The sequence below is a fragment of the Nerophis lumbriciformis genome, linkage group LG31 (assembly GCF_033978685.3).
Source record: "Nerophis lumbriciformis linkage group LG31, RoL_Nlum_v2.1, whole genome shotgun sequence".
Taxonomy (NCBI): Eukaryota; Metazoa; Chordata; class Actinopteri; order Syngnathiformes; family Syngnathidae; genus Nerophis; species Nerophis lumbriciformis.
In genome coordinates this window covers 25,512,900-25,526,715 of record NC_084578.2, presented here as the reverse complement: position 1 = coordinate 25,526,715, position 13,816 = coordinate 25,512,900, and the positions used below count along the sequence as shown (strand labels likewise).

The 13,816-nt window shown below is 38.4% G+C and overlaps 1 protein-coding gene across 3 annotated transcripts in view; it reads left to right on the top strand.

The window, feature by feature from the left end:
• The window catches only part of LOC133574243 (glycerol kinase-like), a 77,138-nt gene that overhangs the window by 40,722 nt on the left and 22,600 nt on the right, over positions 1-13,816 (top strand). For 2 of the 3 annotated variants that reach the window (XM_061926343.2, XM_061926341.2), the window contains 6 exons: positions 4,729-4,825; positions 9,349-9,433; positions 10,420-10,540; positions 11,766-11,909; positions 11,983-12,069; positions 12,220-12,491. In XM_061926343.2, the coding sequence (XP_061782327.1) occupies positions 4,729-4,825; positions 9,349-9,433; positions 10,420-10,540; positions 11,766-11,909; positions 11,983-12,069; positions 12,220-12,263 (578 nt within the window). In that variant the 3' untranslated portion in view covers positions 12,264-12,491. Of the gene's footprint in view, positions 1-4,728; positions 4,826-9,348; positions 9,434-10,419; positions 10,541-11,765; positions 11,910-11,982; positions 12,070-12,219; positions 12,492-13,816 lie in introns of those variants that run through there. The other variant, XM_061926342.2, reaches the window with a different exon arrangement.

Here is a 13,816-nt window from a genome sequence, read left to right as displayed (position 1 = left end):
GTAGTAACGGTAACTAAATTACTGAATTAAAAAAAATAACGCGTTAGATTACTAGTTACCGCCGAAACTAACGGCGTTACAGTAACGCGTTACTTTGTAACGCGTTAGTCCCAACACTGTATATATGTATGTATATATATGTATATATATATATATATATATATATATGTATGTATGTATATATATGTGTATATATATGTATATGTATATGTATATGTATATATATATATATATATATATATATATATATATATATATATATATATGTATGTATATATATATACATACATCATTTTAAAGAGGATTGAAGAATTTTATGAAGAACTCTATCAAAGCAGTCAGTCAGTGGACCTTCAATTATCCATAGACTCAGAAGAAATTCCAGACATCACATATTGGGAGGTGCAGTATGCAGTCAAAAACATGAAACGAGGGAAAGCACCAGGACCAGATAATATTTTAATTGACACAATTAAAGAGGGGGAGGATGTCATTGATAAGGAGCTGGCGAAGCTATACACAGCTTGCTTACATCAGGGGAAAGTGCCAGAGAAGTGGAAAGAAGCTAACATGATCATCCTTTTCAAGAAAGGGGACAAGAGGGACCTCAAGAACTACAGACCTATTAGCCTTCTTTCAAACATATACAAGTTGTTTACAAGAATCCTGACAAATCGAATGGAAAATACACTTAATAGCCACCAACCCAGAGAACAAGCAGGGTTTAGGAGTGTTTTTTCTACCATGGACCATATTCATACATTGAATCAGATCAAAGAAAAATGCCAAGAATACAACAAACCACTTTGTATGGCCTTCATAGACTATGAAAAGGCATTTGATTCGGTGGAGACACAGTCGGTTCTAAAAGCTCTGCAAGATCAAGGAATTCATCATAAGTACATTATTACTCAAGGACATCTACACAAACTGCACTACCACAGTTACGATGCACAAACCAAGCGAGAAAATCCACTTAAAGAAGGGTGTCCGACAAGGCGATACAATTTCGCCTAAACTGTTTACAGCTTGTTTGGAAGGCATATTTCGCTCTCTGGAGTGGGAGGATAAAGGAGTTGATATCAACGGAGACAAATTTAATCATCTGAGGTTTGCAGATGACATTGTTGTCTTGGGAGAGCAAATCAGTGAAGTGGAAAATATGCTTAAAGACCTTGCAAATGCCAGAAAATGTTGTGGATTGAAAATTAATATGAAGAAAACAAAAGTTATGGCAAATTCCATGGTACCTCATGGACCTGTGACTGTTAATGGAAATGAAATTGATGAAGTTAATGAATATATCTATCTAGGGCAGAGAGTTAGCCTGAAAGAAAAGAGTCAAGAACAGGAGATAGGGAGGAGAATCAGATTGGGCTGGTGCCAATATGGAAAACTGAGCAACATCATGAGAGGAGAAATACCGTTAAGCCTAAAAAGAAAGGTCTTTAATCAATGCGTGTTACCAACCATGACATATGGAGCTGAAACCTGGGCATTGTCAAATAAAATGGAAAAGAAAATAGCAGCAGCACAACACAACATGGAAAGAAATATGCTCGGAATCACATATAAAGACAGAAAAACAAATGAATGGGTGAGAAAACAAACGCAAGTCCAAGACATTATGAGAACTATCAAATTAAATAAGTGGAAGTGGGCTGGACATATCAGTAGGAGAACAGATAATAGATGGACTTCCCTAATGACATCATGGAGACCCATGGATGGGAGCAGAAATAGAGGAAGACAGAGAGTGAGATGGCGAGATGAAATAGACAAATATTGGGGAACAGTGCAGTGGCAGGGAGCAGCTAGAGATCGTTTACTATGGCAGAAACATGCTGAGGCTTTCGTCCAGCAGTGGACTGACAACGGCTGATGATATATATATATATATATATATATACATATATATATATATATATATATATATATATATATATATATATATATATATATATATATATATATATTACAGTAAACAGTATGAAAACACAGTTATTCTACTAACTGTACTGTACTTGCTGCTTACTTTAAAAAAAAAAACCTCTTACCTTTCACTATTTGAGTAGCTTTTGTTCTGCCATTTGAGTACTGGCATAATCCTAGGAATGTAGGCTCATACGACTTCTTTGTTTGTCTTGTCTTTGTTGCACAAGATGTAATTCAACCACACAACAGCTCCAATGTGTGTCTCTCCCTTTTCCCGGCAAAACTCGAACACCCACTTCCTATTAACAACGTAACTTGTCTATCTTTCCCGGAAGTCCCGCCCCCCAGCCAAAGCCATTGGCTAACACCCCGTAGCCAGCTGCTGCAGTATTAACGTGCCGACTGGAATAAACACACGCTGAGAAATAGCTCCGTGCCTGCCTACTTTATGGGTTATAGATAAACCTATGGATAACGGAGACATATATAATAGTCTCCTTTTCAGGTGAGAGACGGCGCTAAAGGCAGTGCCTTTAAGGCACGCCACCAATATAGTTGTCCGGCTGGAAATCGGGAGATTTTCGGGAGAATGGTTGTCCCGGGAGATTTTCGGGAGAGGCACTGAAATTCGGGAGTCTCCCGGAAAATTCGGGATGGTTGGCAAGTATGCTATATTCTGCCTATAAAGCTCCTAAAAAAAACATCCAAAAACCTACACTAAAGTTTTACATACATGATGTAAGTTTATATGCAATGTGGTAACGGGCACATTTAAAATAACATTTAATGTTTACGTATTTAGATCATTTTAAGCAGAGTAATTTCAAAAATTCATCACAACGTTCGCTTTTTTCCAACAACATCACTGATTACTGTTCACTGCAGGCTTTATGAGAGACAACAAACACTATAAAACATCACTTATTTTACAAGATCTTCTATCATTAGGGTGCCTGCCGACTGCTGGGATATTCATGTATTCCCATTTAGGTGAAGAATTACTAATAATCCTTGCGAAGAAAAGGGGAGTGGGACCAAGTGTCGTTTTGTGTCGTTTTCACCATTTCCGGGTCAAAATTGGCTGTCAAAGTGTACCAACTTGTCGGAATACTTCTCTGTCCTTCTACTATCCAGGAGATAGGCATGATTAAGGATTTAGAATAAAGTTTGACCAGCAAGGAAACAAGGAAGCAGCTGATCAGTCGATCATGTCAACATAGACACACAACCTTGCGATCACGGCGCCGCTCTAAATAGTTTGTCTGCGTTAGCGCTTATAATAACAATATCACTAATACTTGGTTAATATTCAAGTCACAAAATGTAAATGGAGTATTGTTGGCACTCTTTGGATGTTTTTTTGTTGTTGTACGCATTATCATTGATACAATGTAATGCATTAGCATGTAAAGAATACAATGCATTTGCATAAATAAGATATAAAAATAATTAGTATATACGATATTAAATGCATTAGCATACGTATGTTATAATGCATTAGCATATCCATCCATTTTCTACCGCTTATTCCCTTTGGGGTTGCGGGGGGCGCTGGAGCCTATCTCAGCTACAAACGGGCGGAAGGCGGGGTACACCCTGGATATATATCATATATTTCATTAGCATCTTTATGACACAATGTATGACCATATTGACGTTAAATGATTTTCTTATCTATGATAGACTGCATTATCATATTTAGGACATTATTACATTAGCATATGTACAATATAAAGCATTAGCATATCTACAATAGATATCTATGTTAGCTACAATATAAATCATTAGCATATCTACGATATAATTCATTAGCATGTTTACAATAAAATGCTTTAGCTTATCTATGATATCAATCATTAGCATATATGGTAAATGTTATGATGCATTAGCATAGCTACATTATAATGGGAATCAGCACCTCCAAGTCCGAGTCCGTGGTTCTCGCCCGAAAAAGGGTGGAGTGCCATCTCCGGGTTGGGGAGGAGATCTTGCCCCAAGTGGAGGAGTTCAAGTACCTCGGAGTCTTGTTCACGAGTGAGGGAAGAGTGGATCGTGAGATCGACAGGCGGATCGGTGCGGCGTCTTCAGTAATGCGGACGCTGTATCGATCCGTTGTGGTGAAGAAGGAGCTGAGCCGTAAGGCAAAGCTCTCGATTTACCGGTCGATCTACGTTCCCATCCTCACCTATGGTCATGAGCTTTGGGTCATGACCGAAAGGACAAGATCACGGGTACAAGCGGCCGAAATGAGTTTCCTCCGCCGGGTGGCAGGGCTCTCCCTTAGAGATAGGGTGAGAAGCTCTGTCATCCGGGAGGAGCTCAAAGTAAAGCCGCTGCTCCTCCACATCGAGAGGAGCCAGATGAGGTGGTTCGGGCATCTGGTCAGGGTGCCACCCGAACGCCTCCCGAGGGAGGTGTTTCGGGCACGTCCGACCGGTAGGAGGCCACGGGGAAGACCCAGGACACGTTGGGAAGACTATCTCTCCCGGCTGGCCTGGGAATGCCTCGGGATCCCCCGGGAGGAGCTGGACGAAGTGGCTGGGGAGAGGGAAGTCTGGGCTTCCCTGCTTAGGCTGCTGCCCCCGCGACCTGACCTCGGAAAAGCGGATGAAGATGGATGGATGGATGGATGGACATTATAATGCGTTAGCATGTCTACAATATAATTAAATAGCATATCTACATCATGATGCATTAGTATATCTACATTATAATGCGTTAGCATGTGTACAATACATTGGCGTGTCTATGATAGCGCAGATATTCATGTTTTCTGTGATTTTGTCATTCTAGAGAATTTAGCTGCCACAGCAGGAACGTCGTATGGTTGTTATTTTGTTCCTGCTTTCTCCGGACTTTATGCTCCATATTGGGAGCCCAGTGCACGCGGGTAAGACATTTTTTTATTAACTTCTTTTAATACATATCATACTTTTTACATACCTGCAGTACACCCCCCCCCCCCCCCCCCCCCCCCCAGCCCACGCAAAACTCTGTTAAAATAGTCTCAATTGTTAGTGCTGTTTCTGTTTCTGAGTTATTAAAGATTCTTTTGTAGGTCAATTAAAGTTCAACCAGCCCGCAATTTTTTTTCCAAATAAAACCAAAAGTCTTGTTTGTGCTGGTTTGTGCAGTTAAAATGATTGACTGTGCTGCATTACAATTTATGAAAGTGAAGAAGAACAATGCAAAACAAAAACAAACTTTCCAAATTTAACCAAAAATAGTCTTGTTTGTGCTGCCTTTATTTTGAATATGTTTAGGTTTTTGGGCTGTGACATGAGCAAGACCTTTCCCCAATCAAACAAAAATAGTGTTGAACAGTCATGATTGCATTACTTGACCGTAACTTCTTGGTGCCTCTTCCTCCTTGCTAAGTTGTCATGTCTACCAAAACATGCTTAATCAAAAAGGAATGCAAAGCAAGTGTTTTAGTCCTGCAATTACATGATTTCAAACGAGCTTCAATGCTGAAGGGCAGTAGACTGTGGAGAAGTACTTCTGTTGATTTAAAAGTTAAGACCGTTTTAACACAGCTTTTCAAGTTTCACCTTTTCAGCACAGTATTTACGACACTAAATCACATCTCTGGTCAATGTAAATTAACACTTAGTTATGTACAAAGCTTACGGCATACTGCTAATGCAGAAATGCTTTAATGGGTAAACTAGTCTTCTAATCTATGGTATGGTACATCTGGACTGACGTCTAACAGCGAGTAACTGAAAAATGTGAAGCGAGCAGGGGCCTCATTTATTAAGACTTGCATGGATTTCCTAGTAAAAATTGACATACCCTTAAAATCTAGAAAACATGCGCACAAAAAAATTCAGATGTATTGAAGTGTGCCCATGCATTTATCCAAGCACTTTTGTTTTGTACATTCTAATCAACGTGGAATTGAGCACACTTGTTGGAGTAGCTGGGCCACTGCCTGCCCACGCTCCCGTTTAAATACGCAAATCATATTTTAAGGGGAACTGCATTTTTTTGGGAATTTTACCTATCGTTCACAATCATGAGAGACATGACGATGGATGTGTTTTTTTTAATGCATTCTAAATACTAAAATGCGATAAAAAGTCTGCGTACAATAGAGCTATGGGAGCCGCTCAATTCCGCCTATAAAGCACTTAAAAAACATCCAAACATCTCCATTAAGGTTTTATAAACATGATGTAAGTACAGTATATATGTGATGTAGTAACAGGCACATAACATTTTATAATATATACTATATATAATTAATATATAATTATATATTTAATATTTACGTATTTTGATCATTTTAAGCATACGCGGCGCATTAATTAAAAAAAACGCATCACGCGGAGAAACAGGGTCAAGGGGAACAAGTGTCTTTCCGTGCAGTTCTCGCCATTCCGGGGTCCTAAATGGCTGCCAAAGTGTACCAACTTGTCGGATTACATTCTCAGCCATCTACTTTCCAGGTGAGATGCATGATTTATGATCTACAATAAACTTCCAAAGAGCAGGGAAGCGACAGCAGACCAGTCGATGATGTAAACATAGGCACACATGCTAGTGATCACATTGCCGCTATAAATAGTTTGTCTGCGTTAGCGCTTATAAATTCACTAATACTTGGTTAATATTCAAGTCGCATGTAAATGGAGTATTGTTGGCTCTTCTTGAATAGTTATTTAATTTTATGGACGGAATAGAGGACCTCCCATTGGCTGAGCTGTAAGCTGACTTTTATTTACGTTTAATATTTAGGATGCATAAAAAAAAATCCATCCATTGTCATGTTTTTAATAGTGATTGTGAACGATAGGCAAAATTCCAAAAAAAGTGCAGTTTCCCTTCAAGTTAGCAATGTGCCTGCAGATCCCACCCACCACAAAGTCAGAAAACACAAATAATGTTAAAGACGGCAAAAAAAAGAATTTCACTGACAATGAGTTGAGGTGCTTCTTGCTGGAGTGTAAAAATGTACTCTATATACACTCGATATTTTGTAAAAGGTGACGTCACTCTCGGAAACTTTGACTTTAAAAAGTAGGCAGCACAATCAATCATTTTAACGGCAAACAAACAAACAACAAATAGTTTTGGTTGAAATTGGAGAAAACCATTGGGCTGGTGACGTCACTAATGGGAGCTTTCATCTTTGATATTGCAAAATGAAAACAATAAAAACAATATTTTTTAATGGCACAGACCAGCACAAAGTCAACCCAGACAAATGAGACTATTTTGGTTAAATTTGGAGAATGTTACGTTCTGCTCTTTGTGTAGGTGGCGTGACCCCAAGATGCAATGACATAGGGGCAGTTGATTTGAATAAAGTATTTAATGACAAAAAGAGGTACTCAAAAGTTGATGCACAATATACAAAAAAATGCAAAAACTACAGAGGGGCTAGATAATGTACACAGGAATGCACAGGCAAAAGGTCCATGAAGCAACAAAAACATAAAACTGAACAAAATCCAGAGTCTAAAAAAACTCACATTTCGCACTCATAGAAGCTAGCAGGCGTTACGTCGTCACCTGTTGTCGGCGGAGGTGTCATAACTACGACGGTTAGCCGAATAAAAAACATAGCGGTTTTCAGTATGCATCTCTACACCTTTATCGGACCACCGAGAGACTCCAACAAGATGTTTTCTCCTTGATACCATTAGCCTGCCATGACATTAGCCTGAGAATTTTTAAACGCCGATACTGTGATAATTACCATACCGTTACATCCATAATATCTACAGCGCATTTGGAATGTATTCATAGTGCTTCATTTTTTTCACATTTTGTTTGTTACAGCCTTATTCCAAAATGGAAAAAAATAAAGTTTTCAAATTTTGCTAATTTATTGAAAATAAAAACAATTACAAACCACATGCACATAAGTATTCACAGTGATTTTTTTATTTTTAATAAATTTGCAAATTGAAAAAAAAACTTTTCACGTTGTCATGTGTAGAATTCTGAAGAATTTTATTTTGGAATAAGGATGTAACATGACAACATGTAAAAAAGTGAAGCTCTGTGAATACTTGTCGGATGCACTGTATGTATTGTGAAAATGAGATATTTTTAAGTATTATTTTTTCATCCATATTCATGTTTAAAGCTGCTAGTATTTTCCCATGTAGTGTGTCTTTTCGTGACCTCCTTGCTTTTATCTTATTTCCGCTACCTACTCAGTGGCCTAGTGGTTAGAGTGTCCGCCCTGAGATCGGTAGGTTGTGGGTTCAAACCCCGGCCGAGTCATACCAAAGACTATAAAAATGGGACCCATTACCTCCCTGCTTGGCACTCAGTATCAAGGGTTGGAATTGGGGGTTAAATCACCAAAAATGATTCCCGGGCGTGGCCACCGCTGCTGCCCACTGCTCCCCTCACCTCCCAGGGGGTGATCAAGGGTGATGGGTCAAATGCAGAGAATAATTTCGCCACACCTAGTGTGTGTGTGACAATCATTGGTACTTTAACTTTAACTTTAACTTTAGTAAACTCTTTGTTTTGTCTTAAGGGCTCCTGTTTGTCGGCTCACAGAGCTGTTTTGGCCAGTTCCTTGTCTGTTTTGAAAAAGCAGCTGCGTTCCTTTCTGGGCGAGAGGGACCGTTTTCGCTCTTCATAAGATTACTCTTTTTGTTTGAATTTAGACCTCTTCTTGCTGATGCTATTGTGGCATTGTAAGGGCTGGTCTCCTAAAGCTTTAGTTATCTCTGGGGTCCTTTTTACTCAACATATATGCCATCCAAAAGAACTTGGGATTGACCAGTGTGGTTCATTCCCTTAGTGGAAGACTGGTCACGCAACAGTATATACATAATTAATGCTAGCTAAAAGCTCAGCAAAACAATTTAGCATAATCATCTAATTATCCAAGTCTGGATTGTGGGGTCAGCAATCTTAGTAGGAAAGTCCAGACTGCTTAGTCTCTGGCCACTTCTTCAACTGGAGGAACATTGAAGCTTTCTCAGACAAGCTGTGAGACATAACCCCCTTGTCCAAGGTCTACCCTAGGGCCTTCTTCTAGCTGGGCATGGTGGGAACACTTCACTCGGGAGGCGTCCAGGGGGCATCAGGACTAAATGTTGAACCACCTCAACTGACTCCTCTCAATGTGAAGGAGCAGGGACTATACTCTGTTCTTTGTTTTTTTTTTTTTGTTCTATGCTTTTTTTTAACCTGTAAAGCACTTTGGTTCAATTTAAAAGTTGTCGTAAACGTGCTATATAAATAAAGTTGACCTGACTTGACTTGACTCTGAGCTCCTCCCGGGTCACCGAGTTTAACAACTCAAAAAAAAAAAATATATATAAATATATATATTTTTTTACTATTTCCCTTGCATTTTTATTAATGCAATGGCGATATTTGCTGTGAAAAGTTGGGCGGCATGTTTGAGGCGTGGTGCTGATCAGCTCGTGTGTGTTGCAGCATCATCTGTGGTCTCACACAGTTCACCAACAAAAGCCATTTGGCGTTTGCTGCTCTGGAGGCCGTCTGCTTCCAAACCAGAGAGGTATCATTTATCCCTAAACACATTTAATATACATTTATTATACGGGCAGCTTTCATTACTATTTATTCAACATTTAAATCTTTTTTATAATAATATAAAATTACACAGAAATTGATAAATTAAGGTTGACATATTTATTTATTTACAGTATGTTAAAAATTGTATAATAATGTACAATAAAGTTGTGTGTACAGGCTTAACCTTGTTTGTTATTTTAAATTGAATATATATTAGCAGGTTAAGTCAAACAACAAAGCTTTTTCACTAAAATATACAGGTGCGCGATAATTATTGGACCGATAATAATAAATGGCTTGAAAAAGAAATATTGTGCACTCTTACTAATATAATCTGGACAGTTGTATTCAAAATATATGACAAATATAATTTATATCATATCAATATATTATCTTTATGTTTTTTATTCATTCATTAATTTAATTGTAATTATGTCTTAAATAATCATTTACTCTATTACTTACATATCATCAATATTAATTGACTTGATTGTATACTGTATGTATATTATGTTTATATAATATGTTCAGATTTTAGCAACATACAACCAACACATTTAATACAATTAAATTAAATAATATTGGTGTTAGATTAAGCAAGTACAAAATGTTATAAAATATATGTTTTTTATATAATATATATAAAAAAATATTCATACCCCCTAAAGTTTTTGTTTGAATGTAAACAAAAGCTGGGACATATTTTTTTTTTCCGATATTGATAACATTTTATTTTCTGTGTTATTTCCTACAAAGAAAAAAAACTTGTCGCTTGAAAAAAAGGAACTTTTAAGTTAACATTTGCCCAGAATATGAATCATTTCAGGCTTGATTTTACATAAAAATAAGGAAATATTCATATTGAATAAGAAAATATGTATTATTATCACACTATTTATGAATAATTCATTTTGTACAACTAGTTGCCAGCAATTCATCAACAGAGCTCGTATGAATTTTCTGGTGCAGATTGTTGACGCCATGAATCAGGATAGTGGAGTTCCTCTGCTGCAGCTGCAGGTGGATGGCGGCATGACATCCAACACGTTACTGATGCAGCTGCAGGCTGACATCCTGGGAGTGTGTGTCGGTACGACAACACAACACACACCTTCTTAAAGCTGACGTTTAACACCACACGTTCTACCAACAACATTCCTCAAACTGTTAAGACAAACAGGCACATCCTTATTGGATGTTTAAAGCGTAAAATAGAAAATATTCTTGAAGATTCTTTGCTGCTACTAAATGTTTTTGTTTCAACATTTTCAAGTGTATTGCTTACTATTTAATAATCAACATTAAACCCAGGACACATTATACACATGTTACAATTTAAAAAAGCTTAATTCAACATTAATTAATATATTAATTACATATAATGTGGGACCCTCAATTTATGAATTTAATTAGTGGCCGAGCTCGTAACTCGTATCTTGCCCATTGAAATAACTTTATATTAATTTAATTGGTGCTATGCCCCAAAACATCACAATTTTAACATGTAACATGCCTTTCAAAAAGACAAACAGACTCTTAGACAAGTGGTTCTCAAACTGTTTTTACAGAGTACCACCTCAGAAAACACTTGGCTTTCTAAGGACCACCGTAATGACCAACATTAAAAATACTCTAGTGTAGTAGGCCTAAATATTCAATTAAAAAAAAGGCAGAGGTTTTATTAAACAGGTTATTAACTATGTTCGGCCACTGTAGCATTATACACAGTTTGAACAGTAACACTGTGTTTAATTAAGTGGTTATTTGACGTACCACTAGATGGAGCCTGCATACCACTGCGTACATGTAGCACAGTTTAGGAATCACTAAATATAGACAACAAATATTCTATGAAAAACAAGTACAGTAAAGTAATCCAATTTTATGTACATTTACCTTGCAGAGTGTACTTCCACGGTACTTCCACTGTAGCTCCTTTCAGCTGTTTCTTTGTCAAATACGCCATCAGCAGATTTTCCATATTTTTATGGAAAAAAATGTGCACCTTTTGGATAACATTTTATTGTCCTTGGCTGGCATTATCAACTATTTGTTTTTGGCTTTATTGGCTGATTTTTCTGTATTGACTGCCAGTACTTAGCATCAATTTCCACCTTTCCGAAACATAAATTTCATGAATGCAAACTAGTTTAGTCTCTGGCACATGACAATAGCAAGCAAGGGGGTGTATTTTAGCGGGCGGAAGTATCCATTATGAATATGAGAGACTTTAATACCGAGATTAGTTCTCTAATTGGCTTCAACTTCCTGCCACCCTCATAAAACTTTTTTTTTTTTTGCTCATGTTTGCACAGTGAAACCTTGCATGTCAGAGACCACGGCCCTGGGAGTCGCCATGGCAGCAGGGTCCGCAGAGGGTGTCAACGTGTGGAACCTGAGCCCTGATAGTCTTCCTCGCATCACTTGTGAAAAATTCGAGCCTCAGATCAACTGTGATGGTCAGAAAATAAACGGCTTTTACTTTGAAATGTAGATGTGAATGCAAAATCCTCTTATTTTGTCATCTCATAGAAAGCGACTTCCGCTTTGCTCGCTGGAAGAAGGCTGTCCAAAGATCCATGAATTGGGAAACCACAGAGTCCGACTGTACTGACGGAGGCAAGTATTTAGTCTTTTATTTTGGTATGATAAACAACTATATCAATCTTCTAACAAATAAGATTGTACTTTATGCCAACAAGTTAAAAAAAAAAACAGCAATGTTCTTTCTTGTCATCGACTAACTACACACATTTACATCTTTCACAGATGTCTGCCGTTCTTTAAATCCAATATTTTCCTGGTATCGATGAAATTGATTGATTCCATTATAAAACGATCTTGGATCAATGCCAATCTCTTTGGAGTCAAACTTGCCAAGCACAGAGCGACATACTTGAAATTTAGCAACATAAATTAATCATTCGATCAATCGTTACACCCATAATAAATATTAGAGTTGTACGGTATACCGATAGGGTGGTCTCGATACCAATATTTTGGTACCGGCACCAAAATGTATTTCGATGCTTTTCAAAATAAAGAGGATCATGAAAGAAAAAATCATTTTTGGCTTCATAGTATACATATACATCCTGGATGAAAGCATAGGGTGCCCTGCAGGGGCGTCACTAGACCTAATACTGTACTGGGGCACAAAGAATTCATGAGAGCGCGAGAAAAAAAACATATTCAGCACTCATTTATCATTTAAAAAAACATCAACATTGTGGACACTGCTTTTCGGCCTTGCCCCCAGTCAGATGTTTTCTGCTACTGTGGCAACTGCTTTCTCAGTCTCATCTCTGGGGTGTGGTCTCTCCTGGCTGTCTGTCTCTTGCTGCCCTTTAGAGATGCGCGGTTTGCGGACACAACCGCGGAGTCCGCGGATTATCCGCGGATCGGGCGGATGAAATTTAAAAAAATAAGATTTTATCCGCTCGCGGGTCGGGTCGGGCGGATTAATTAGATTTTTTTTTTTGTTTTTTTTTTTTTTTTTTTTTGCGGGTGGCAGTTAAACCAATTGGGAAATATATATACATAGTTAAATGTTGTTACCCACATACGAAAAACGAGCAGGCACCTGCAGCATATGCCACAACAGAAGAAGAAAAAAAAAAGAGATGGACACTTTTACGGAGCGGAGGGACGCCTCGCCGGGGTCCGGGACCGAGGCTCCTTCCCCCGAGAGGGCCCCACCGGGAGCCGTAGCTGAGGCGATCCGCGAGAAGGGCCCGACGCACGTCCAGGGTCACTACCGCGCCCACCGCACCGACACCCCGCCTCGTCCGCTTTCGCCGCGGCCGGCGTCACGCGCAGCAGGTAAGCAGCTTACCTGCCCGCCACCCCCGTGGCCGGGGGCTCGTAACATGGGTCACTCCGCGCGCTCCGCCCGCGTAGCTTACCTGCTTGCTCGCAAAATGATTGATTGCATTCAGACAGGTTAAAATGTTGCTAAAACCATCACTTTTCTATCAGTCACAGTGACTTTTCAAAACAAAAATATTACAGCAAAAATCATATGGGTTGATTGACATGTTTATTCTGTAAGCTAACTTCAATAGTTTGAAATTATTTTGACAGTTAATGCCAGTTATCCTGTCAACCTTTCACAAGACTTCAATTTGTTAATTGAAAGTATAAATAGTATAAACACTTTTAACAGTATGTCGTGCTGTGAAATACAGCCGACACGCGCACCAAACACAAAGCAAGGCCATGCTGCAGGAGAACAAAGGACTTCTTTCATTTAAGGTTTGTGATAAACCATCAAACTCATTCGTTAAAAGGACTCTATAGTAATATAAAGCGAATTTTTCTGGACATTATCATGCAAGAAAAGTTTATTTTTGGGATCGCGATCACC